At 37.1% G+C, this 27,697-nt stretch overlaps 2 protein-coding genes across 3 annotated transcripts in view; one reads left to right on the top strand and one right to left on the bottom strand.

Annotated features, from left to right (window-relative positions):
* Positions 1–548: 548 nt before the first annotated feature.
* On the bottom strand, positions 549–14,948 carry LOC117210576 (serine protease nudel-like). The gene is made up of 26 exons (XM_033453724.1): positions 14,905–14,948; positions 14,309–14,423; positions 14,012–14,161; positions 12,453–13,155; positions 11,883–12,151; positions 11,021–11,662; positions 10,537–10,743; positions 9,549–9,712; positions 9,278–9,405; positions 8,198–8,728; positions 7,388–7,686; positions 6,992–7,136; positions 6,432–6,562; positions 5,998–6,258; positions 5,651–5,828; positions 5,379–5,548; positions 5,148–5,261; positions 4,815–5,001; positions 3,944–4,273; positions 3,228–3,416; positions 3,011–3,158; positions 2,702–2,864; positions 2,359–2,535; positions 1,782–2,019; positions 1,406–1,522; positions 549–1,166 (listed from the first exon to the last, which is right to left on the bottom strand). The coding sequence occupies exons 2-26, from the start codon at positions 14,400–14,402 to the stop codon at positions 875–877; spliced, it is 6,027 nt and encodes a 2,008-aa protein (XP_033309615.1). The 5' UTR covers positions 14,403–14,423; positions 14,905–14,948; the 3' UTR covers positions 549–874.
* A 4,336-nt stretch (positions 14,949–19,284) lies between these two features.
* The window catches only part of LOC117210548 (neutral ceramidase), a 45,519-nt gene continuing 37,106 nt past the window's right edge, over positions 19,285–27,697 (top strand). Inside the window, exon 1 of one of the 2 annotated variants that reach the window (XM_033453678.1) lies at positions 19,285–19,446. The gene's annotated coding sequence lies outside the window, so the exon portion shown is untranslated. Of the gene's footprint in view, positions 19,447–24,903; positions 25,058–27,697 lie in introns of those variants that run through there. The other variant, XM_033453679.1, reaches the window with a different exon arrangement.

The raw sequence follows: 27,697 nt of genomic DNA, 5'->3' as shown, positions 1-27,697 counted from the left end.
AAGCGTTTTCCGTCGTCGAAGGCACTTCGCCAGGGCGCAGTCGTTTGCCTTCAACGGCTGCGACCCCATTTGTGGCATTCCATACTCCCCTTCGCATGTCCCATCCCCTCCTTGCTACAGCCAACCTTATTCGATACTTTTGTCTTCACGCAGCGCTGCCTTCTTTCTTTTTTTTAATTCTGCCTTTCTTCTTTCATCTCGACAGAAGACGCTTGCGTAATTGCGACCAGGCTTCGAGTTCTCTACGATCGTTGGACGAGGAATCGATGGATCATGGGACACGTAGGATGCTGGTAAGGATTTTTTTACGATAGAAAATTGGTTGGTGAATTTTCATAGTCAAAGAGATACGCTGTCATAAAAAATTTGTATTTTAAAGTCGAACGATAAAGAATCGCGTGTTATTCGTATCGAACGTTACTATAAATTGGACGATCGATAACTTAAAATCCAAGAAATTAACATAAACTCAGAAACAGGGAAATCTAACGAACCTTCGTCCCCAATTTTCTTTTCAATTATCTTTTCAAGTTTTATCCACAAATAAATTTTTTAATTCTCACAAATAAATGATACAGAGTTCTATCTTATCTATCCATTCTATCCATTATTCAACGTCTTCGGTTTTATACACTTTAGTGCTCTAATTATAACGTAATATTTAAAAGACTCATTTACATTTACTTTTATTTAAAATAGCAAAATTTTATAACATTATCTTTTCATTTCTATTTTACAATAAATACAATGACACTTTTAAATAAATTACGAAATAAATACGAAGTTTTACAACATTACCTAAATTATTTTGATATGTGAAGATAACGTTTGATTTATAAAAAGAATCAGGTAGTACGTTAAAGTTTGGCAAACTTTAGGAACAGGTGACAAACGTACGGTAACAGGTTTCGTTGGATTTTTCCAAAGTTATCAGTGGCTTATCGTTTCTTAAAAACATCCACGACATCTCGTTCATCTTCACTGCGTAAAACTCGTCTCTTTTGGGAACCATAATCTCGTCTGTGACCACGGTATCGTTGTTGACGATTCCTGAAGAATATCCCATCGATTTGCACAAACTCGTTAAGTCTTCTTCGTCCATGGTAGGACTTGGGAAACATTCCGTATACCACACGCCGTAACTTCGACGAATCACTTCTCCAGAGCTATCGTTAAAATGGAAAATTGAAAATTTACTACAAGTGTAGGATTTAATGTCGGATCCTTCGTTTATGAAATAATCGCATAATTCGTAAATCGAATGCCAAGACGAATTGAATATACGAGAATTAAAGAGAAAGACATTTTTGAAGGAAAAATCAATCAGATTTAAAAATACATCTGTGAAATGGGTGAATTTTTAAAGACTAGACAATTAAAGATATTAAATAAGAATTATAAATACCTGTCGTTTGAATGTAGCTTCAACATTCTACACGTTGCTTCGTCGTCGCCGTTAGGACAATCTTTCACCCCATCGCAAATAAAATCTTGCGCTATGCAGGTGTCGTTTTCGCTTGTTCTATCGACAGAGAAAACCATTATCAACTCTCTATAATTGCGTTTATTTCTAAGTGTTTATTACAGCGTTTATTGTTATCTCGTAACTGAGATTCAGAAAATATAATAGCTTTCGTGTATGGATTTCTTGGTTATATTATAGGGCTACGTTTATAAAATCTGAACAAACATACCGACGTTATTGTTACAGCTCTGCTTCGTTAGTTGTCGCTTAATAATTGAAATTTTATAAAAATGTCGAGTTGCGAAGAAATTCTTACGTTTTGCATTTGAAGCTGAAATCTTTGCAAGAACACATTTCCGGTGATTCGTCAGTTTTATCCAGACAGTGTCGTACGCCGTCACACAATCGCTCTGGCGATGTTAATTTCAGATATTCCGCGCAGGTACATATCGTAGGTTCATCGGATCCATCGTAGCAATCGATTTTTCCATCGCAAAACGCACTTTTGTCGACGCATTTGCCATTTCTACAGCGAAGCTGTGTCTTCATGCAGTCTTAACATTTAAAATATATACGTCTTTTAATCATTCTTTATGTAATACGAAGAAATTATTTTTTCATGCATTGTTTTTTTCTTAATATTTGAATTTTAGTTGGATATTTTCTCTAGTTTTTGAAATCCAAGTAAAATTTCTAGCATTACAAATTTATTCGCCAGTCTTAATGCAAATTTAGAAGCAAACATGTTTATTCTACGCAAACATATAGATTCAATGAATATAAATGAATGCAAGTATCGAACAATCGATGTATATAATAGTCTAATTATTGTACAGTTAAGAGACTCAAAAATTTAAAATTCCTAGAAATATTCAAATTATCGTAGCACTTACTGCAGCTGTCCACGCTATTTTCACAATTTTCTTGAAATTCTTTGCAATATCTCGCGTCCTCGTCTTCTTCTCCACGACAATCCGGAATACCATCGCAAACCCGGTTTTGCGGAATACACTGTCCAATGTTGCATCGAAAACCCGTACAAATTGGTTCCACCGACTGTCTTGGATTATCTAATTAAATTTACATATAATTTAATATATTTAATATAAAATTTAGTACGACGCAATGTAATTTTAATACGAATTCAGTATGGATAATTTGTATAGTTTTATAGGTTTATAGAGTAGAATTTTAGATTGGTAGCGTTAGTAGTATTAAAGTAGAATACACATTTACCGATTACTTCCATCAGATAGGGATTTACGTGTTCGATACTCGTCATATTTTGCGCATTTTTGAAATTACAAATTCCTCTGTTATCTTGGAAAACGGAGGCAGGATACCATCCCTTTCTGCCACGACAGAATATTATGCCACTCCACCTCGATGTCTCACTTTCCTGAAGAACGACGAATGATACTGGTACAATCGTTTTTTAATACGAATAAAACGTTATAAAATCGACAAGGATTTATTTTCAAAAATCGTTCATATTTGTTTGTTAGTGAATAAATTGATAAAATTTTTTAACAAAATAGGATTTACCGAACATTCGGAATTAGAGATATTCACGAAGCATCGTTGACAACTTGGGCAATTCTCAAAAATAATTTTCAAGAAAACAGACTTTATCTCGTAAGCTTCGTTCGTTCCAACAGCTATGCAAGTGTCCATCGCTCCTGGTAGATAAATCCTGTAGATATTCGATAAATATTTATAAACGATTCGACGAATTTTGGCAAATTTAGTTTGTTGTAATTACGTTTTGTTGACGAACAATGGTTGCACGTGACGACCGAAGTGGGCTCGATCTTTCAAGTGCAATAAAATCGACACCGAGTTATTCACATAATGCACCTCATCGATGGTCGATACCTGTTGATGAGGACCGTTTATCTGACGGAATAATCGACCATAACCGAGTACGGCTGCTACATAACTTGTATTCAACCTGGAAATAATTTGCAAATGTCGTTCGTTAAAAACCAGTATGTTAATGTTACAGTCGCAAATTTAAAGTAATATCAAACGAACAAAGCATATTTTTTAATATCTCGGAGACAAACATTTTGACATTTGTCAAAAACCCTTGGAAAGAAAAATTTCTGTGATTCTATATTATGATTCAAACATGAAAACTCAAACCAGATAGATTCCACGTAAAGTACTTTCAGGCTTCAAATTTTTCAATCTTTCCAAACCTTTCGTCGCGTAGCAAAGTAACGAGTAAAATTTTGCGCTGGAATTATGCAAACTTCACATGAAATTCCTCGATGCAAAAAGGATTAGACGATTAAATGTTTTTCAGCGAATACTAATCGATTCAAAAATCCATAAAATTCACAATTGTACGAAACTCACGTAAAATTTTTTGAAACCTGCGATTCTTCGAACCAAATAGGATCCGCTCGAAATTCTTTGAAGCTTCGAATTTGTAGAGTTTTTAAACGTTTGAATAGTCGAAATAGCTTCGATTACCTGACGTTCTCGAGACATTTCGCGGCGGACAGTAACCAGTTCGAGTCCAAGAGCAGCGCCATGCAACGGTAGCGTCCGTCGACAAAGATGGCAGCCAACCAGGGCCACAGGTAGTCGCGGTTTCCGGTTCTATCGTCGATCGCCAAGTGAGCGTACATACTGCCGCTTGGTATCGCTGCACAGTGAATGTAAAGTCCCAAACATGTTTCGTCCTTTTCGTTCAGAGAGGCCGCTGATGAGTTCTCTTGGTACGTGGAGTCCCCTTTGCGCCACTCTATCTTTTCCAGTTGCGAATTTTTCACGACGATGGACTTGGACGACCGAACGTTTCTTTCAACGAAAAATAAATAACTAAATAAGTCTCGGAATCTTTACTCCTATTTCTTCCTCCTCTTTCTTCGTATCGGAAGAATTTTCATTCTTGAAGAATGAAAGATTATTGGATTTGTTGTGGAATATCAAGCATCGAACTTTAGCTGTGTCTTTAAGGATGTTGAATCAGCGAACAGCACAAGCGATGGAATTTGAAGTTGTGTATTTGAAACCTTATGGAAACCGTTTGATTCATAGGAACCTTCGGGACCGTTTAGACGATCAATATTATTGTAGATACTATTGCAGATATTAAGGGTTCTCGACATTGTATTGACAATATATATATTGTCATTATATCGACGAGGATCCTGGCTATTGACAGTAATATTGACAATAGTACTGACGATAATATCGATTATCTAAACGCTCCTTTCCACGCTATTCTGGTACTACGTTACGTAGATACCGTGTGCAGGGTTCGAGGATAATCGACAAATCAAATTCAAGCGTGGAATATAAACTGATTAAAAATTCGTACAGTTGAAAATATACTTACGCAAGACCAAAGTATTCGCACATATTTTGTCCAATGATCGAGGCAGTAGATTGGTTTTTGTGCATTCTGGGACGATGGCAAATTGGTTGCCATTTTCCCTCGATGTATCTAGTCAGAATTCCTTGTACGTTTAAAAATGGTCTTCTATCACCATCGAGATATATACGTTGACCATCGGTCAACGTGACTGTAAGAAAGAAGATAGATAAAACTTTAAACTGTAGTAATATATTTTTGTATAAAAATGTATAAAACAGTGTATACGTATAAAATGTATATCGAATACACAAAGAAGTTTTATCTTAAAAATTTGGTAAATTAAAAATGACTCACAGCAGTCGAGCTCATCCTCCTTAAACATGCAATCGAAGTTTCCATCGCACCTTTTCGCCATCGAGACGCAGGTTTTACTCGTCTTGCACAAAAATTCATTCTCGGCACAAATTTCTATAGAATAAATAAAGCATTAGTTATACTTAATTGTACAATTATTCTATACTGTATAATTCTTTCCTTTTTAACGGTATAATTAAAAAGGTACAGGACAGTTGAATAATTAGTTACCGCAGTCCTGTTCGTCCGTTAAATCATCGCAATCTACGTAACCGTCGCATATAGCACTTCTTTTTAGATTCTGCAAATAGTTCTTACAAGTGCAATTCATTTCGTCGCTACTGTCTTCGCAATCCACCACTCTGTCACATCTTTTCTCAATTGGAATAGTTTGAAGCAACCTGTGAATTGTACAAATACGATAATATGTCGAAATTGCTGAAATAAATATATCCGTCGACTAACGCGTTTCGTGTTGAATATTTTAATTAAAACAAAAGTACCTTGTACAAGTGAATACCGTAGGAAATGTTTTCGGTGTTAATGGCAAAACAGGTTCAGTGTAAACAATAGTAGAAGTTGTCGAAGTCGAGATATCGTCACCCTCGGATTCCGAGTCATGCTGCGTAAACACGGATTCCTCGGTCGCATTGTTTATTGTATCGTAAGATATTGTGAACTCTAAACATAATTTACATACGAATGCTGTTAGAATGAAAAACTTGTTATTACGTTTTTAATAGAAGTGGAAATGCGTTATCAAAATTAAACCTTGAATATAATCCCGATTTATTAGAGTTAAAATTATCATGACGAAACAAATTACTATAAGAAATTGTGGAAAACCTACCAGTGGTAACGATCTCGCTAGACATCATAAAATTATCTATACTTGGCGTTGATAGTATAGGCTCGAAATCGTGAGTGGTGTTCTCCATCTGCATGTAAAGAGAAGAATGGCTACAATTGACTTCGTCTTCGCCGTTCAAACAATCGACTATTCGATTGCAACGCGCTTCGATCGGTAAACATTTGCCTAGGCCTCCGTCGCAACTGAATCCTGGACATCTTTCCAAAGGAGTGCGCCTTAGAGGGGGCACACCTCGACCATCTAAATATTAAGCATAAATATAGCAGCACACGAAAATGTAATATTTCTTAATTTTCTATTTGTTCTACTCTTGTTCCACTGGTTCTACTTGTTCTATCGGCTTTATTTGTTCTTTGCTACTCGTTTTGCGTGAATTCGAACAAGAAAATAAAAATGCCAGAGATACGACTCACTGGAAATTTCTTTAATCCAACTTAGGAAATAGCTGACTCTCGCATAGGTTCCCGGTTCATTCGGTCGAGCGCAGCCTTGCCCGTGACTAACTACGCCTGCCACGTACCACTGCGATGTCGAGTACGGATTTCTACGAATGAATGACACGAATTAACCAAATTATAGACTAAACTCTGAATTACGCTAGCTAGACTCTCTCGAATAATAATTTCCTAACATTATATGGTTGAATACTTCAACGATGGAGCGCAGCAATCGACGCCATGAATTCCAAAGCAATAATTAGAAACCCTTTTACGAGAAAAATGGTGATTCAACAACGTTAGAAATGTATACACAGCGAAGGTGTATACATAAGCAATTCACAAAGGAAAGATCAGTAGGACGAATAAATAAAAAAAAAATTGTATTTTTGGAAACATCGATCGGTGGATTTGTTAATTAAAAGCTACATTATCTTCAGAGAAATAATCATTTTGTTTATCGTTGGTCTCTTAATATCTTAGTTATCCTTGCCAATAGAAAAGGTGATTTTTTCATTAATTGGATAATTATATACCTGCATAATAAAGGACCACCACTGTCTCCTTGACAAGCATCACGACCTCCGCGAAGATATCCAGCACAAATGGAAGCGTCGTTCTGGTCTTCTTCGTACTTACAACTTGCTAATATCGGAACTTCTACTTCCCTCAGATGATCGGCTGGAAAATCCAAGAATTATATCAACTTCGTTAGATTTGTCTTGTTACCAAAGCGAATTTATTAAAATTGATATAGTCGCTAAATCAAATTCATTACATTTTTTTTTTGAAAAGCTTGTCATTAACTTTGATACAGCTTATCATTGGACGAAGTTCGTTAAATTTAGTATAGTTTGTTCATCAGTGAATCGTACACATTTGTGCAATTTAGAGGAAATTTATGAAATTTAGACCGAAAGGAAATGTCTTACGATTTAATCCATATTCTGCAGTAGTACCCCAACCAATCGCTATACAAGTTGTATTAGGTTCTGGTTTGTTTCTCCACATGGGTCCTAGGAGATTCGGGCCAGGAAGACAAACTGGTCGCACCCATCGATTGAAACGCAGAGGATCGTCCAACATAATCATACCAATGTCGTTCTGCAGATGTCTAGCGTTGTATTGCGAATACATCACCGTGTACCGTGCTTTTCTGGATTGTGACATCGGCGAGAAAGAATTTTGACGAAGTATTCCCGCTTGGACCTCGAAATATTGGCCTACGTAGCTGTTTACAAATTTAATAGTCACATCGTGAATGAATAGCTTCCTCAACGTTTTTCGAAATATTTCTATCGTTTGATCGTACGCCACGTCAATTTTTGGAATGATTCGCAAATGGAAGGTACCGAATTTACGAATAAAATGATACATCGACACATACAAACGACGCTGCTAAAGAATGCAATACGTTTTTATATAATTTAATCTTAAGTAGACGAAAATAAAAACAAATTCATCGAGAAAGTCAAATATCGTGACAAAAAGCTGTTTCTCACAGACATATTCCAGACGACTACGAACTTATTCTTATAAAATGACATGTTTCTGCATCTCTACATTAAAATATATAGAAACAATATGCAGATACATGTACACAAATTACAATTGCTACTTGAGTCGCGTGAATTTATTATCATATGCTGCCATACTTTTAATCATTTTTTTCGTCTACTGTCAATGATAATCGTCCAAAAATTGTCAAGCATTCGTCGAAAATCTATTTTTAATGCCTGTACCCTTCGAGACAGTGAGCAGCTGTAAGCACCCAAAGTTCGTTCAGAATAGTACCGCCACAATAAAAAACGCCATCCTTGTAAATGGCCACCAGAAACGGCCAGGCTTTCGGATGACTCGCACGACCACCTACGACGCGCAATTGCGAACCAACTATATCGTCCTGCTTTCTGTCTATCTTCTTACTTTCGTTATCTCCTGGATCTATATTGTCATCGTCCGATGGCAACACAATTTTCTTATTTTCATTATGTCTTATATCCTCGTATTCGATGTAAGTATCATCGTCAGATGGAAACATAATTGCATCGTACATCTGTAAAGGAGCTCGGTCCTCTTTTTCCAGTATGTGCGGTCGTAGAGAATCCTCGTGGGAAAACACGGTAGTTCCGCACGAGAATCGCGGACAACGTACGAAAATCGCTGTGTTCATGCACGAGGGAATTAATTTCGTTTGGTTGTTCACTCGTGTTAGATAGGGGCCGTGATACGCGTTGCCTGGCACGGAATGCACTTTTATTTCGGGAGCTTTCCTGTAATAAAATTTGAAAAAAAAAAATCAAGATTATTAGTAACGCAATATCTCTTAAGACGAGTAACCATCTAAAAATGTCGTGTGAAAATTAAAACGAATTGCAGTTAAGCCCAGATTCGTTCAGGGATGAATAGTTCAAATAGCCGGAGTTCGTACTAATTAAAACGTCCAGATAAACGGAATTCTACTCGACTCCAGAACCCTACGAGTTCTAGAGTTCCAGAGTTCTACGAAGTTCCGACGTTCTAAAGTTCTACAGTTCTACGATCAGAGTTCTGGAGTTTTGGAATTTCAGAGTTCTAAACTTCTCCAACCTTTAGTTTTGGCTTTCCAGTTTTACACCTCTCGAATATTTACTTTTAGATCTTTAGAATTCTAAAGTTTCTGAATCGTTTAGTTTTGGATTTCTAAAGTTCTAGAGATCCGAAGGCCCAGAGTTCTCGAGTTTCACAGTTTTAGAGTACAGAGTGGTTCTAGAATTTTACTGTTCCAAGGTGTTAGACCTCTAGAATATTATAAATTTTCGAATTCTTAAGTTTTATCCTACTTGATTTGCGTGCCAATTTCAGAGATGCAGGCATCCTTGGCCCATGCGTCGATCGGTGGGCACACGGGGTACCATTGGCCCTTGTAGTTCTTATGAAGATATCCTTCGGTGTAGCCGATCGTGAATAACTAAAAAATATGTGTGTATGTTTAACAACGTATTATAAAGCGTACCCAGTGTATGTACGTACAAAACACGATATCTAATACATAAGATAACGCGCGATTGATAATATTCGTGAATGATAGGAGAAATTGCATTCGTGATTTACATTTTTTCCTTCGATGTACGAGGGAGTGAGAATATTGCAGTCCGTTTCGTCTTTCCCGCTAGCGCATTGCCGTCTTCCGTCGCATCGTTGGGAAAGCGGTACACAAGTATCAGAGGTATATGGGTTTTGCCAATCGTTGCAGCTAAATGAATTTTTTGGACAACCTGAAAAGCGTAACGGCGTACTTAAGATAGCAGAACATAAGAATTTTACGTTACGAGTTAGTAAAACAGGATCTTCCTTCCACGGATAAAATAGTTCCAATTGGAAAATAAAATCGCAGTATCTGGTGCCATCTCGTGCAAAATATTCACGTTCGTATCGAGACTAAGATGTAAACTGATTTTATGTGAAATTTCAATATCTCGCGTTTGATATTTACATACTGACACTACTCGTCAGTGCTTATATCGATCACACGCTACAACGAGAGATATCTTATATTTTATACCGGATAATCGACAAGAACTTCGATGTATATGTTACTCCATCGATGAAACAGAGTTCTGTTGCACGCGCATAAGAGGTACAGCATATCAACATTAGCGTCAAATTAATACGAGGATCTTCAAATTGTGGAACGATGACAAAATGATAAATAGTCTTCGAATTCTAGAATCCTAAGATTTTAGAGCGCCGAAATAGAAGTAGAACCAGAGTAGTGGAATTCCAGAGCACCAGAGCACTCGAGTTTCGGGAGTTTTAAAGTTAAAAATTAATATCTCGCAGTTCCTGTATTTCGGAGCTCTTAAATTCTAAAGATCCGCATTCTTAAGTTGTAAAGTTTCAAATAAAAAATCTAGAGTACCAGATTCTTGACCTTCGAAGTTCGAAAATTCTCAAGTACCTAAGTTCTACAGTTCCAGAGAGCGAAAAGTTTTCAGTTCTAAGCTTACGGAGTTACGGACGTTTAATTTCCAGAACCTCGGAATTTCCAGGCTAACAAATTTTCAACTTCTCGTATTAAAAAACAAAAATTTATTCTCACCGAAACATCCCAACTCGTCTTCCCCATGCGGACAATCGAAATACCCATCGCAAAGTCGCTCGAGCGATATTCGATCTCTGCAAGAACACGTCCTCTCGTCGCTAGCGTCGTAACAATCCACCACACTGTCGCACCACTGCGATCTCAATACACATCGCCTGCCATCACTACATCGAATCGTATTGGAAGGACACTCGTCAGGATATCCTACCACATAAAATATCAAAAACAATAATCAAACAAGAAATCATTAAAGCCACGCGGTAGAACTCTATTTATTAGAATTTCATTATTTACCGCCTCCATTTATCGATTGTATCATATTCAAGAATCGTATTTATCGTATTTAATCTTATCTGTTCGTCGTTGCATCTTTCCATTCCATCTTCTAGCAAGCACATAACCCTTTCATTCTCAAATTACTTGAATTGAATTCTAGTTCTAACAAATAGAGTTCTGCTACATCTTTGAAACACGCCCTTACTATGTAGAAATTCCTTGTTGTCCTTCTTCTCGTTAACAAAATTACCCTCCTCCTCTTCCTTGTCATACGCGACGGAAGATCTCTGATACTCGGAGACTCCAGGAATAGCCGGAAACTGGAACGTTGGTGCAGGAATATACGTGCAGTAATAAGGTGTTTTGCTGTTAGAATTGGCGGGGGCGCTGGCAGACGTTTGATGTCCAGGGATAGGTGGAAAATTCAGAATCGCAGGGCCCGATGGACCGACTCTTTGACCGTTGGATGATCCAAAATTACCAGGGCCAGGTTGCGGTGGTAATCCTTGTGCAGGCGTTTGCACTTGCACGTAACCTTGCGTTTGATCGAGATTCTGGAAACCTTGTCGTTCGGGTTGCACCGAATACGCGTACGAAACTCCCGGAGAAGATGCTGGATACACGGTTTCACCTGGACCCGATTGTTTCGTTGGATTGTTATTCGCGCTTGGACTGTAGAAACAGACTCGATGAGACACCCAGGAGATCGTTGGTGTCAGTACTAGCTGTTGACTCGATTTTATCGTTTCCGCCGTGGGGATCATTCCCGAAGGTATTTCTTTGGTTCCTTTGACGACGATTCTTCCATAGTTATCGCGGAAGACCGGTTTGCTGAAATTTTTGCCTGCTGAAATTGAAAACTTTCATCAGACACTTTTGATTCGAAGATTCTTACGTTATCGCTAGGTTTTCTAATAAATTCGTTCGTCGTTAGTGTTTGGACCGGTAAAAGAAATAGAAAGAAAAAAGAAAAAAAGCTATTCATACGCATCAACTTGGTATAACCAAATTTGACGGGACATTTTCGTCATTCGAACATAGAATGAAGTGATAAATTATGCATCTACCGTTTTCACCTTCCCCTTCCGCTACCTTCTGCTCGTGACCTTGGTTCGGAGGATGCACCGAAGGATGCAGCGGGTTGATCGCAATTTTCCTCACGTCGCCATCGCCTAGTTTGGCCACGTCCGTGGTCCGCTTAGTATCATCGTTTCCGATCGTTTGGTCGGTGATTCTGACCGTTGTTTCTTCCGCCTTCGGCGTAGTCGACATGTTGGTCGTTGCATTAATCGTATCCACTTCCGTGGACGCGCTCGTCGCTTTATATTCCGTCGTTCTAGTCGTGGATGAGCTAATGTTAAAATTACCATTTACTAAGAAATATCAGCGAAATTATCAACATTTGAAAAGAAATATTTCTACGAATATACGGAGAGATAAATTTATTCGTTTATTATGGAAATAGAGGAAATTTAATTAATACGTAAAATATTCAAGGTATAGCCCTCTGTACAACGTGCAATAGGTAAAACAATTTTCAACCTAAATTTCATCTCCTTAAGCGAAAAATTCGTAAAAATATCTGTACCGATATTCGCAAAGACACGAATTTGCATAAATAGTCGAACGATACTCACATTCTCTCAGCCGTTTCCAATTCTTTCGTCGTTCTATTCAAATCCCCCTTTCCATTACCTCCGAAACTATCCTTAAAACTTGCCGTAGTCGATTTCTGTACGTTTTCTTCGACCTTGGTCGTTTTCAATGTACCAGCATCCACGAAATCGCTATTCAAATTCTGTTCATCGTCGTCGTGCTTCTCGTCGTTTAACAAATTAGTTACGATATCAACGTTGTTCTTAATCTGACTATGATCAGCGTGTTCCTGCATCGTTCCTGCGTCGCTCGTACGAGTATTCGGATCAGAATCTTCGATTAACGTAGTCGTGTCGTTCTTGCACTGCAGACATTCGACCAGCTCGACGAATTTCGATTTGATAGGACTCGTCTCCGTAGAAAAGTTTTTGAAAAATGCCTGCAAATGCGGCACACTGCTGTTCACGATGCTCACGATGCTCCACATCGAATCGATCACTTCCTTGCAGTGTTTCATATTCTGCTTACAGGCACTCGCATTGGCATCTTCGCGTTTCCGACGAGATTCGCGCATCAGTGCTATCGAGTGCAACTGATTTTGTTGATCAAGCTGATCCTTGTACAAGTATCGATGCAGACTTTGTAGGGCTGCATTTATCGTTTTCTGTTGTGCAGGGCAGTTGTTTCTTATGAGATTTACTTGTTCGTTAGTTTTCTGTATTTTGTGCGCCGTGTAGATGTAGCCTGTCGCGAATTAAGATATCGTCCTATTTATTTATTTATCGTAGGCGTAATACGGAAAATTTGTTTGTTCGAATTGGTGATTTTAGTGGTCTATAATTGGCTCGTAATTGGTAATTTCAGTGAATTGCGTCAACATAGGGTACAGCGAGAGAAAGAGAGAGATTTACGATTTTTCATTGGATTTAAGTGAATATTTTTATAGGTTCTCGAATGGTAGAATATTAGAAAGCTAACCAGAATGAAAGTGCGAACGCGTGAAGTTTGCATCCGATTATTACCGACGCAAGGATTTCTCTTCCGCAAAATCGATATTCACGTTTCTAAATACGAAACCTCGTAATACTATAGGTTCGATTATTATAGGTTATCGATGACTCAGGATTTTTTTCTGAAAAATCGATGCTGATATTTCTCAACGGTTTATTATTCGAGAATGACTTTTAATATCGTTAATCAGACAGATGAGAAACATTTCGAGAGTTTTAATCAAGTCAAATGAACATTTCGACCTTTTGAAAAGTCATAGCATGGCGAAGCTATTCGTAATAAAAATTCATAGTGCTCTCGACTAAAGTGGTTCATTGTAAATTACGAATCTTGCGCTTTGTAACGAATTAATAACGCGATAAATGATTCGCTCTGATATCAAAGTTTTTCTTTAAATCGCATTCCTTACTCCATCATGCTCTTGCGTGAACCAGATCGTTAAAAAAAATTCCTAAAAACGCGTAGTAAGTCTATAAACTATCAACGACAAATTTATTACGATTCGTCCGTAGTTGCGATATTAAAAGCGTCCCTAATTCCGGTTACCTGGAATTCCAGCCGTGAACGAATAGAACAAAGATTTACACACCTGAAACAACAGCCAAATATATCAGGAATCCAGCAAAAGACAGGATCAGTATGAGGATTAGACTTTGCACCAGATACACTAGTCTATGGCGTCTCATAAATTTCAAATGCGTATATTTGCTCGAACTTCCACTATGTTCCGTCGCACTTGCTGAAATTGAAACGTAACATACGAGATGTAGCGATGTGACAATCGAGATCTGTATCGGATAAGCGTCTCGTATACGCGTGTCTATGTACCAGATTGAAAATAAATAGACAAACAAGACGATTGGAAAATATCAAGGTATCGGCGTACCGCTTTTCGAAGTTGTTAAGTTAATGCAACACTGGTTGTCCGTTATTGGTACATTTTCCAGCTTCGTAAGAGAGATCTTGTACTCTGTATTCATGGTGACGAGACTCGTACAAACCTGAGTGAAAAGAGAGCAAAAGGTCACGTCGAAGAATTTTCTATGTAACTCGCGCGCGATCGATGCCGACAAATAACACCGATGTTATATAATTTTGGTAATTTTCTTATTTACAAATCGGCGATTCCGTACCACGTTTATCAAGCAGTACGCAGTGGAAAGTACGTTTGAAACATTAATATCGATCGTCGATCTGGATCTAACGATTAGAAATATTCAATTAAAGATGATTATCGCGTTAAAAAAAAGATACAAATTCTTTCATAAAATTATAGAAACATTTTATTTCAGCAGAATCGTATCTCTCGATGATATTTCATAATTCAACGTTCACGTTACGAAGCACTATCGATCTTTTCCATCGATCTGAAATATCGAGTATCAAGTTTCCATCGTGAAACGCGCAACATTTTGCATCGTTCGCGATTCCGGTTTCCGGTACGGTGGTTCTTTGAAAGTATACGAAATAGACGATACTCACATTCGCAAGGTCTTAGAGCGCTTCTCCTCGCCGTTTCTGTTCGATGGATCGCGGTAGGTATTCTCGCCGAAACAACCTCGAAAACGTTTCCGGAAAACTTGCTTCTTGTCAACGATCCGTGCACTCGATGCAACCGATGCACGTGAAATAACTCGATGCTCGATCCGACGAACCAACGATGGTTTGGATCGAACGTGTCAGCAATACGGCTTGGCTAAAAATCGGGCTAACGAGATTTCATCATCGTGATGAAGTGAATGACCCTTTAAATAGGAGTATAAGCATCGAACGCTAAATTAGCAACACGATTGTTTTGCGTTCGAATCGATCTTTTACCTTTCTTTCCTTCTATTCTTTTTTCGACGATGGGATCGACGAACGGATAGAAAAATGAACGGATGCGTTGGCGAACGAATGAAAAAATAGACGCAAAAAATTGTAAATCGTAATTGAACGGAATATCGTAATTTAGAATCAGATACAAATTGTTCCGACACAATGTTCTGTATCGATAAAGTTACGCAGATTGGTGACGTTGTTTGGTTAGTGGTATGAGAAAGGATAAACACGAATTGGGGGTGAATTTTTTGGTAGACGAAAAAGTAAATGGATGTATGAGTTGATACGAAAATCAGTGGATTTATGTGTAAATAGGGAAAGAAGGGATGTACGAATAAATGAACGAAGAAAGAAAATTTAGTATAGATACTACCGTTTTGTTCCTTGTTTATTGTGAAATCTCTAGTTTCACAAATTGAAATAAATGCTTATTAAATGATAATCCTACTTCTGTTCATTATTTTCGCCCTGTCTTGGGCGTAATAAGATCCCAGCTGTCATCAATTTTCATTAATTACTGTGTATACGTAGGCCGCTGGAATGCACGAGACTTGCAATTTTACGACGGAGAATGTTTCAAATTGTCGTTTGTTATGTCTATATATGATTGTTGCGCGGCAATAGATTTTTCAAACTACTACTAATATTCCACGAATTTTACGAACGAATAAATGTACCAAACGTCCTCACGAGAGATCGTTAACGTATTCGAATGTTCGTGATATTTCTATCCTTTCTCGTGTTACAGGTTTTGCAAGATGAAATATCTTTTTGGTAGATCGTTTTCAGACGATCTTCAGAAATCTTCTATAAGATAACCTTTTATGGAAACTAAACAAATGCATGGATCGGCGTAAAAACATTTACCTTGGGCATCTTTCTTCTCGAAATATAGCTTTCATTTAGAGATTTATTTCACTCTTTAAACATTACAACGAGGAGGTTATTCCGGGAATTTTATATCTTCGATAATTCACTCAGTCTGGCCATTTTTCAATTTCTTTCGAACTTTGTTAATACAATTACAACAGTGTCAATGAAATTTCACAACGTTTCGCATGACGCACATAATTTACTCGCAAAGGACGTCTGCAAGTATTCCAATACTTTCGTGAGCCTTGCGTGTATGTACAGAGCAAACGTGCGAACGGTTTTATACGTTTAGCGTATCCCTGTTTATCGTAATACAGTTTAATACTTCCATCACGGAAAGTGCCATAAACATCCTCAATCTGATTCCATTTGGCTAAATCAAAATCGTCCAAATTTCATTCAAACAAATCTCCTCGAGCGTCGATCTATCCGCGTTACCAGCGACTCTATCAATGCCACCAATTCCAAGGTTACCAGTGAATAACTCGCATAGTAGCTGGAGCCAGTCCGATTACGTTGGAATTATTTCAGCCAATGTAATACGAATCATTGCGCAACACGCGATGCTATTCCGTTACTTTCTCCAAGCCAGCACTCAACTAGCTGTACTGTCGATCGATGAAAGTGACAGTCTGTCCTAGCACGCCAACTATACACGTTCAAATCACTCGTCGAAATCAGTAAAAAAAAAAAGCAGTATACTAAAGAATAGTGAAAAGTTACGAGAAATTTCTTACATTTCGCGCTTATGATAGATTTGAGATAAAATGGCGTACGGTGATCGAATTGTTCAGATGTAATCGTGTTATGCTAATGACGGGTGACCTAGAAACTGAAGAATTTCAAGGTTATCGAACTAATAACGCGAGATTACGCAGCAATTTTCTTTCCTGAGATTGCCTGAGAATTTTTGTGAAATGATTCGAAATGAATATCGTTGAAAAAATCAAAATTTCTTTTCGGAGTGAAAGACAGAATGACACGACGATAATACGAATTCTGAGAACTGACATCGTTGAAAGATGATAAAAACTTGTAGCGATCGGTGAAGAAAGTGACCGAGTTACGAGAACCGGTCTTTTTAATCTAAACTCGAGAGGATGAGGGAAAATAATTGAATCATATTCGCTTCTGTAGCGAAAGTGCTGATGATCTCGGTAAGCTTCCAATGTGTCTATTTAAAAATGTTTTAGAACTTTTAAATAGGGAAAATGGAAGAAAGCATACGAATTTTCGGTGTTTTAATAATTTTCTCAGGAACCTAATAATCCAAGCTTCCGGTTCGGAAACTCTGAATTTGTAAGTTTTGCTCTACTGATGAAAACTAGTTTTCTCGGTTGATCCTTTTTCGATCGAAGAATTCAAAAGCAAATAATCGATTCTTAGACTGTAGTAGAAGTGTTAGTGACCTCGGTAAACTTCCTGTTTGGAAGCTGTTTAGAATTCTTAAGTAGCGTTTTACTATCGGGCTTGGTAGTCTACGGTCGATCTTGTTGATTTAAACCAGAGAAGACAGAAAATCAGTGAATTTTGGTTGCTTTTGTAACAAAAGTGCCAGCAATCCTGATAAACTTCCAGTCTACGAAGATTAAAAAATGTTTAAACAGACTTCCGTTCTTGGATTTGATTACTTTTACTCGATCTGTTCGACTCAAACGTGGAAAACATGACAGAAAAAGATGAAAGACACGAATAATTTCTAAATACTTTCGTGACAGAGCTGCCTTAACAGATATTTCTCTATGGATGCTGATTATTTTCAATAGATCTTTCTTCGAGCGTCAGAAAGACGAAGAAACTGATTCGTTCTAATTGTTAGAACCTCGTATTCGTTCGAAGATAATCTTGGAATAATAAAATTATATTTTACGATCTTACTTCAAGAACTTCAAGTTTTTATCACGTTCCTTTAGAAAAATTAAACGCTGAATAGTCACGTAGGGTCCATAGTACGGTTTATCCTCTTCGAGCTAGCGAAGTATACACAAGAATAAAAATGATAGTTAAACAAAGTGGCACATAGCGATGTATCGAAGTCAAGGAGAACCAGAAACAGCGGAGCACGTCCTTTTTTCATTTTAGATTTTGATTCACCTCGTTTCTCTGACTTTTGACGTTAAAACTTCGCATAATTTCTTCATCGTCCTATTAAAAAACTACCCCTAGCAGAACTGTTAGATTCTTGACACGTTAATCTCCAACACCGCGTTTCGAGATCGTATTAAAGAACGACGTATTTATTAAAAGATAACGTTAAAGAGTGACGTAGGTATTACGAACGAAAAGAAACAAATCCTTCGTCTTACTGCCACTTTCGATGTAATCTCCATAAATCTCTCTTTTTCCGACGACACGTGGTAAAGCACGATTGTCAGTATGCTTTATATCGAAGCTTTTCTCAATTTTTTCTCCTTTCTGGAAGTTTCTTATTTTTTTAAAAGTTGCGCGCATCCGGGCATTCGTTTTTTTTCAATTTTCTGATTATTCATAAATATAAACGAAGCAATTACAGTAGAATTCCATTTATTCGAACTTGTAGGGGACGAACAATTTATACGACTGCAGTTCGTATAACAGCGGCTTACTAAGATTTCATTGGGACAAACGAACTTGCGTAAAAATCAAGTTGCATCGAAATCAGCGAAGAGGCAACTTCGCCTGAAATTCTTCCCTGCATTCTGTACAAAGACACCGGTTACCCAATCTTTCATCTCGCGCAATTTGGCACATCTCAATTCGCTCTTAGCTTGCTTTCACGCTTCATCAATCCCATCCAACGGCCCAACATTTCCATCAGCCTCTCTAACACGCTTCTATATACCTCCACCTAAAACCATATCTACCCCTGCGTCGCACAACGTCTCCCCTCGAAACCTCGAGACACGGTCGCATAGCCAAGCAGCCTCGAAACGACCCTCGAAACCCCTGGAAACGTTCGCCACGCGCTTTTACGCCGGCCAGATAAGCAGAACACTGTAAAACGAGTGTATGAATCCCCCAACACGGTGGAAATACGCGAAGGAAAGAGAGAAACGGAGCGCGAAACGCCGCGCCGGCCGTGACGACAGGAGCGAGACGGTGAGCCATGAGAATAGCCGTGGAGAATCGTTTCCGTTTCCCCTCCTCGAACAACGTCGACCACGCTGCCTCTCAGAGTATATTTCAGAGAGAGCGTTTAAGAGTGTTCGCGCCAATTGTTCGCGGCGAGACTGGCCGTGCAGACCAGCTGTTATAGCCGCGTCTCCGCTCTGTCTCTGCTGATCCATCGATCACCTACGCATTCGATCCCTCGTTCGATCAACGTGGTCATGAGCTGGAGCGTTTGAGCGCGTGAGTAATACCTTTGTGTAGCTGCTAGTTTAGTTCTCTTTGTTTAGTGGATCGTGACGGTGAGTACCGGTCGAAGTTGGTTTGTTTCTCCAGCGAATAGTATACGTACGAAGCTACGAAATCGGTATTACGCGATTTTGGATAATCCAGTTTTTCAGATGTACATTGCGAATAATGGATTTCGCTCGATCGGATTCGGTGCAGGTGTACTTGCGTGCTTTGTTGTTTATGACAGTGACAGGAATCGCAAAGCATTACACATAAAGTTACGTAATGAGTATTATACGTATGTGGATGATATATTTTTTGTGGCGACGATCGTGATTGGATAGTGATCTTTTTGTAGGGTAGATCGTGAATTCGGTGCAGATGCACTCCAATGGTTTATTATTTATAAGAGTGAGAAAAGTTTGAAAACGTGTATTATCTCTGCACGCTTTTCTTTGTCACGCGTATTGCGATGAATGAATATCGTTAAAATTTGGTGCTTATCATGGAGCGAGTAGATGCTGTCTTTGTGCAGCAATTTTCTTTGCTATATGAATCGCGATGGACGAATAGCGTCTACGTTTGCTTCACTTTTGGTAAAAGCGAGTTAAGTTACGAAGCGCTACCTTACTGAAATACCCCATTCCTCTAGGAAAAAAAGGATGTTAATTTGAATTTTATGTCGAATGAAATAGAACACCGATGTAATTAAAAATTTACATATGTACGATATAGTATGTATCTATATATAGTAAAATCTGCCAGTGTACCAGCATATTACAAGTTAGAAATTATAATACCAAATGGAATGAATAATACGTGTGTTTACCTCTAAAGTTGAACGAATTAACAAGAGTATTATTATCTTGTTTTTCTCAATTCGTAAGTATTTTTTTAATCCCGATCGTAGTTAATAAATTATGCTCACCGATAACGATGTTTTCATTATGCAATCGACCTGGCGAATACGAATACCTTTATTTCCGAGTACGTTGTCGATCGTATTAAGAAATATCATTGTTGTCCTTTATCAAACATATACAATATTGTATATACATATACAATAGATTGTAGTTTGTCAAACAGGCAGCATTGCATCTGCACTCTCGTTTTTATTTACAATTCTTCGAACAGCACGCGACACGAATACTCGCTCATTTCGCTGTTTTCTTTCAATATTTTTCCTCGTTTAACTTATACTATTCCGTAACTGCCTCTAATTCTTTTTTTTTATTCTTTTAGAAAATTATTCTTCCAGTACGTACGTAGCCCCATTTGTTAATATATCAAATATTTACCAAATCTCTCTCTTCTCAGTTTTATATTTAACAAATAAAACCGACACTAGAATACTCCAAACTAAAACTGAGACTGAAATATTTTTAGTTTCTTAGAACTTTCTATACTCGGTAATTAGATTCAAACGATCCATATTTCGACGAAAACGTTTTACTCTCGTATTTTAAATTCAGACCGTGAGACACATAGATATGTCTCGACAAGAGATCGTCTTGTATTTATTTGCGAGCAAATAATTTCTATAATAACAGTAGAATTTTGTCAATACGTGTGTCGTCTTATCGACAAAAAAAATTGAGCAAATACAAAAGACAAACTATTAATCTTCCACTCATCGATTAATCCAATATTCTCAACTCCTTATCGGTGAAATCACGACAGACATTTAGAATAGAACATAGATCAAATCTGTACAACTACTTTCTCTTGTTATCGATTGGCAATTAGCATCGGATAAATAAGCTTTTTTCTAATCTTTTCTTATTACGCTATTGTTCTCTGATTCTATCGCAAAGAGTAGTGCGACCGTTGTCAACGAACGAAGAAAATACATCGTATATATGTATGTACGGTGCAAAAGTCTTAAACCATTTACGATGGTGATTTGGTAACGATAATTAATCATAAAATTTCGCGCTAAACATACGCTTTATCCATATAATCATTCCACCACCGATTATACAAAATTCTTGTATTTCGATCTAAAAACACTTTTGAAGAACTGTCACGACTGAAAAAATAATTAATATGGAACAAAAGCAAAACATTAAACATTCCTAAGAAATAACAATATATTTCGTGTAAGGTGTAGCATCTTTAAAAACATAACATTTCCGATTGGTAGGTGAAATAAACTTCTGCACATATTTAGAGATTATTAGAGAGTGTTTGGCTAACATTCGAGTAGCCCGGTATTTACACAATCTCGTAACATTGCGATAAGGTGACCAGAAACATCGTACGCTTCTCGATTTTACGCAAAGTGTATACATTTACTCGTTTTACACAATCCATGCGTCAGACGTTTGAAACGATCATTCAGTGTTATCGCTTTTACAGCGAGACGATAACGCCGTCGAGTATTATGCACGAATAACGACGTCGCTAATCGGTTCTGTCAACTATCGAGAGATTGGAATTGATTTTAATGGATCGACACAGATCGATAAACGGTCGACGACTAAAACACAGGCGCGAACTTTGCTTCTGAACAAAAATAACTTTTGTCTGTCGCCATTGATAATCAGAAATTGAGGATTCTATAGAGATCGATACGATGGCAAGGAGATTTCTTATCGAAAATTCGAGTATATAGAATGAATCTTGAAACTGGGACACGAAAAAAGAGCGCGTGGTTACTCAAAATCTCATCTGAATATGATCGAACTTTCTCCAACGTTTAACCGAATGTATTGTAATTTGTCCAATAACGAATTGAATTCCAGTTGAATTATGTATGAAGTGACAACTAAATTTACGACCTTTCGAATCTGTCCGTATATTTTGAATCAAAGGAGATCCACTCCTACCGAGAAATTAAAAAATCGCCGAACGTATGGCAAAATGTTACGATTCGAACTTGGAATACATATTTCAATGAAAAATTATTACTTTCATAATTTCGATAAACAACGTTACTCGAAAAAATATCAAGTTCGCAAACTTAAGTTGCCAATGTATAATTTGCTGTCAGACTTGTAACAACAACTGTAATTTTCCAAGAAACGTCCACGTCACCGAACGATCTTGTGTTTACGACGTTTACATCACATCGACTCGACGAGCATTCTTCGTTCTGGAACAGGTGGCCAACAGCGGAGTAGAGAATTGAGAGTAGACATAATACCTGGTTCGAAAGGTCGACTGTCGGAAAGTGAAAGCGAACGTTCGCCGTGCGATCGGTGAATATCGTCGAAATTCTGCAGCATCCACCTACCAGCGTTGTGTTCGATCTCGTCTCAGTGTTCATTCACGCGTCACGAGAAAAGGAACGAATTTGTTGGTGGGAATCCACCAGCTGACAAGTATAATCGAACCGATTTCGATGGAAGTCAGATAAGAAGCTTCCGTTCTGGTTAGTCGATCATCAGAGAAATTGGGGTGAATGAGGAAAGTTTGATCGTTCTGTGCTACGATTCGTGCGATGTTAGTAGAAATTGTTACACGGTTTTCACTTTTTCTAGATTCAATTTTAAGTTTCTTCGTGGGATGTTTTTCGAAGTTTCTGATACTTTTAGGTTATCGATATTTATGGAAAGCGACGACTTTCGAATATCGTTCTGAGAATTTTTCGAGTCGATATTCGGTTTCGAAACCGTAATAGCTTCAAACGTTTCGATAAAATCTCTACCAGGCTCGAAGTATTTTTTGGTCATCGATTGTTATCGTCGGTAAGTGATGGATATTAAATATCGTTCCGAGAGTTTGAATATTTTCTGATTCTAAGTGTTTACTATGAAGAAATTATATGTCGTTGGTGATACTTTTGTAAATTACACGAAACTGTGTGTTTTATTTAAGCGGAGAAGAAAGAATAGCGACGATCGTGTTGCCAAGGTACGACATAGTTGTGAATTTCGATTTAGAATTCCGAATTGACATCGTATGTCGAAAATGCAACGAACGTTCGGTAATTGGGAAATTGAAGAAAAGAATTGATTATAAAAATTATAGAACGACTGATGTAGATAAAAAGTGCATTAAAACGGCAATAATTTACAATTTCGTTACAGTTTAGAGTAGAGAAAAATTTCATTCATTTCACGATTGTTCGCGAGATGTACTCTCACTTGTATACTAATTATGAAACCAATTAGAAGCCTCGCGTCCTCATTCATGGAATAATACCATCGTTTAAATTCGTTTTCGAGCAACGATTCGTCATCACGATGCTATTAACATTAACTCTTGAAATTTATAGAAAGTCTCACAAGACTCTGTACGTTTTCATTATTGTTTATTTTCCAGTAGCCATCGTCGAGGTAAGGAACCATAAAACCTTCGAGAAATTCTTGAAATTCATCGGTCTTCGATCATAAATATTCGAAATTCTCAAAATATGTTCAAAAGTCGTTGCTTTTCTAGACTGAACCTTAACGATCTAAAAATACTAAAAATTCACTTTTTATCACACTATTACGTCGACTCTCGATCAACGCGACATAAATAATAAAATGTTTAAAAATCAACTCGGAGTTTACCAAGCATCGATGATCTAAAATTACTAAAACTTCGCGAAAAGATCATCTCTATTCTTTACCATATTTTCGCAATCACTATCAGCAAACCAAAGGTGCGCAGAGTTTCAAGAAATATCCAAAATCCATCTTTTTCTCGTATGAACTCATCTAGTTTTTCGTACAGACGACGCAAATTAAAATATACAGGGTGTCTCAGTTTTATTCCATTGAACAATGGAAAAATGCTTTATTCTTTATTACAAATTATCCTGTTTACAAGAACGTACGATGCTTTGAACGACAATCTCAATAATCGTGACCGACAATCTTAATAATTCGTTACAGCTTGGTAACAAAGGATCACGATGCGTTCATGTAACATTTTTTCCTCGTTTCCGATCGTGGCATACGCTGACACCGTTTGACGGGATAAAAATGAGACATCCTGTACATCTTTAAAATCGTCGAAAACACAGTCCGAAGAAGCGATCCGTAATTTTTCCACAAACACAGAGACGCACAAAGTAGCGCAGTGGGTCATTCACGTGCTGAACGGAGGTAAATCACCTCGCAGTCTCCTCACGTTCGATCATCTCGACCAAGCGAGATTCGAATCGATTGTCTCGCGACAACGAAACGTTAGATGCACGCAGAGAAAGGCCTTAATGGCCAGATAGTAGACGTACGAACGTATATAAAGCGAATACGAATATAAAGCGTACAGTGCAGCGGTTCGAGTCTAATTAATTTGTTTTTGATGAGTCGTCGCGGCCGGGGTATGCGGCCTGAAAAGCCGACGAATTAAGTCGAAACGAAAGGATGAATCATAGAACGTAGGAAGCGAACGAGGTTTCTGGATAATCGTGCTTGTCCCCGATTAGCCTTAATCGCGTGACTGATAATAGGACTCGCGTCGAAAATTCCCACTGGCAAGTGTGCACTATCTGTTATCCGCTATCTCGTCGTTTCGCTCTTTCCCCTTGTAGACGCTCGATGCAAACACGGACGCGATCAGTTGCATGGAAAATTATTCCCGAGGTGCTACGGATCTTCGTTATCTTCTTTGTTCATTTCGCGGTCGAGCGTGTTTCTCTTCGATAGCAGAAGGAGGAAAATCGAATGGCCGATACTTTGCAGATATTTTTGTGAGTCTTTTGCAGTCAGCGAAAGAGTTGATTTTAAGAAGATCGTTTTCAGCAGTGGACTGTTTTGTTTTGCATGAATTTCTTTTGGGATCTTGCATCGAGAGTGTTGTGTATTTGTCTATTATGCGTTTCCATTTATTTTTATTATCTTCTTGCGTTCGCTCGTGCAGACTATTTTCTGTTTGTTGAAAATGTGGATGATTCCTTTTGTTATTAGAGTAAACGTTATGCAAGATTTAAGAATAGAATCTTAGAAGTGTCTTTAATGTTAGTTAGGTGAGAGCGGCTACCTTTTATTATTTGCTCACGTTATTTCTTGTTGCTAAAGCATAGATGATCTCTTTTTATCATAAGAAACGTAAATAATCTTCTTTTTATTATTTTTCCATTACTACGTCTACTAGAGTTCTTCTCGTTATTTCTTTAGATTTCTCTTATCTCTCTGTATCGTCGATTATAATCAATCAAATTATTATCGATCTTTATCGTTGTTGGGAATATACGTGATATTTCTTTGTTATCAGGGACAGAATATACAGATATTTACATAATACATAATACTTGTTTTCTAAAAAATTTTAATACACCTCCAGCTTTTTTTTGCAAAAGTTAAAATTCCTCGTCTCTATCAGCCAGGCCTTTCTTCGTCTTTAACCATGAATAATTTTTAACATTTTCATCCTATCGACTTGCAGAACTTGGCTTGACCAAAGAATGATATTTACGGAAGAAAGGTAAAGGTCACCAAATCGTTATAATAAATGATCTTACATACTATTATAATTATAAAATTATCATTTTTCTTAAAATAGTTATAAAAAAAGAAAGAAAATCAAGCAACAGCAATATGAGTGAAACACGAGAAACAGTGTTATCGAACCGTGTTAAGTATACACAATAGAACTACTGTTTTACGAACACTTTAAATACTAAGATTCTATCTTTCAAACTCTGGTTTCTCCATTATGTGCTTCTAATGAACCGGGTCACGAATAAAGTATCCATATATCAACTAATAGAACTTCCGTGCCATCCTTGTCATCCGGCATAAAACTTCGTAGCGATTTCTATTGAATCTACTTCCACGATAAAAGTTATAAAAGTCTTCTAACATAAAACCTGTTTACTAGAGAAGAATAGTGAAGATTTTGCTCGTTGAATAGTGGGATTTTTTGATGTGCTTTTCAGCATCAATTTAAGGTGATGTATGATACAATAGAATTCTTACTACAGTATTTTTGAAACCTTTTGTGGAATGATATCTATTTAAAGGTTTAAGGACAATAAATTTTATTTGTCACTGCCATAAATCTTATTATTCTAGAGTGAAAATTGTATTATTCTATTTTTAAAAGCCTCTTGCGTGTTAATATTTAACAGTTTGTCGCTGTCATATTTTAAATCTTCGATAAAGCTTTTATTATTTTATCCGAAGAACCTTCTACATTAATATTTAAAAGTAATAAATTTATATTGTTATTTTTATTCTTCGAATGCTCGAAATAATCAAATATAGAAAAATAATCGAACAGACAACTTGTCTATATAATTAAGAGGTATGAATATTTCCTGTGAGATCGGAATAATTAAAAAGGTTATAGACATTGCAGAAATTATAATTTGTAACGCTTTTACTATCAGAAAGATAAAATCACTGCATCTTATTCCATTATGATTGGACTGCGTCCAAAGATCGAGCGTCTTCTGTCGTCTGGAATTACTCATAAGCTTCTACTTACTAAAATAGAAAAATCAACTGAAATTCGCTGAAACGATGACAAAGTTTTCTATAATTTTGAGACTAATTAATATACTGCGAACGTGTATTTATTTATGTATGTATTTATTTATGTATATAATTTCAGATAAAAGTAAATTTAAAGGCAAAAGTGCACAGAATGCGCATAATGCTATAAAACGTACGAAACATTCAAACTATTAAGTTATATTCCATACGTGAAATAAATCTTCTATAAGTTTCATCTCCATAGCTATTTTCATAGAAATACGAATTTGCGCGATTAATCGATTATAATTGATCATAAAATTCCTGTTCATCGAAATGGTCACGTTAAAAATATCAGAGAAGAAACACTCTATTCTCCAAAAAAATGTTCTTACGCGAATCTTTGTATTAATTCTACCGATCGAAATTCTGCTAAAAAAGTTGATCAATTTTACCATGGAAAATTATTAATAATGGAAGCATCGACGGTAGAGGATTATCAATTTGACGAGAGGAAATTGTCGAGTGATTCGTGATATGCATATTTCGATAAGGGCGTTATGTCGGCTGCCTCGCGTGATAATGATTATCAAGACAAAGGATCATTCGTGTATTATATAATATGTAATTTCATGGAAGCGTCCTTCGTTCGCTATGTCCTTTTGTCTCTACGAATTCTAATTTTTCCACTATTTTTTTGTGTAATAATGTTTTATTTTGTATTTCATATGTAATTTTGCGTAACATAAAATAATCAGATCACAAGGAGCGTGATTGAAAAATATTGCTACAAAAATATCATATTATATTCATAATATATATTATGTTATATTTATCTATTAAAATTAATTTATAGGTCAGCAGAGATTATTCAATTTTCATATTCGTTATTTATTCTCATTATTATCGAAGAG

Source organism: Bombus bifarius, unplaced genomic scaffold (genome assembly GCF_011952205.1).
Source record: "Bombus bifarius isolate JDL3187 unplaced genomic scaffold, Bbif_JDL3187 scf7180000008206, whole genome shotgun sequence".
NCBI classification, from domain to species: Eukaryota; Metazoa; Arthropoda; class Insecta; order Hymenoptera; family Apidae; genus Bombus; species Bombus bifarius.
This window is presented reverse-complemented; position numbering and strand designations above follow the sequence as displayed.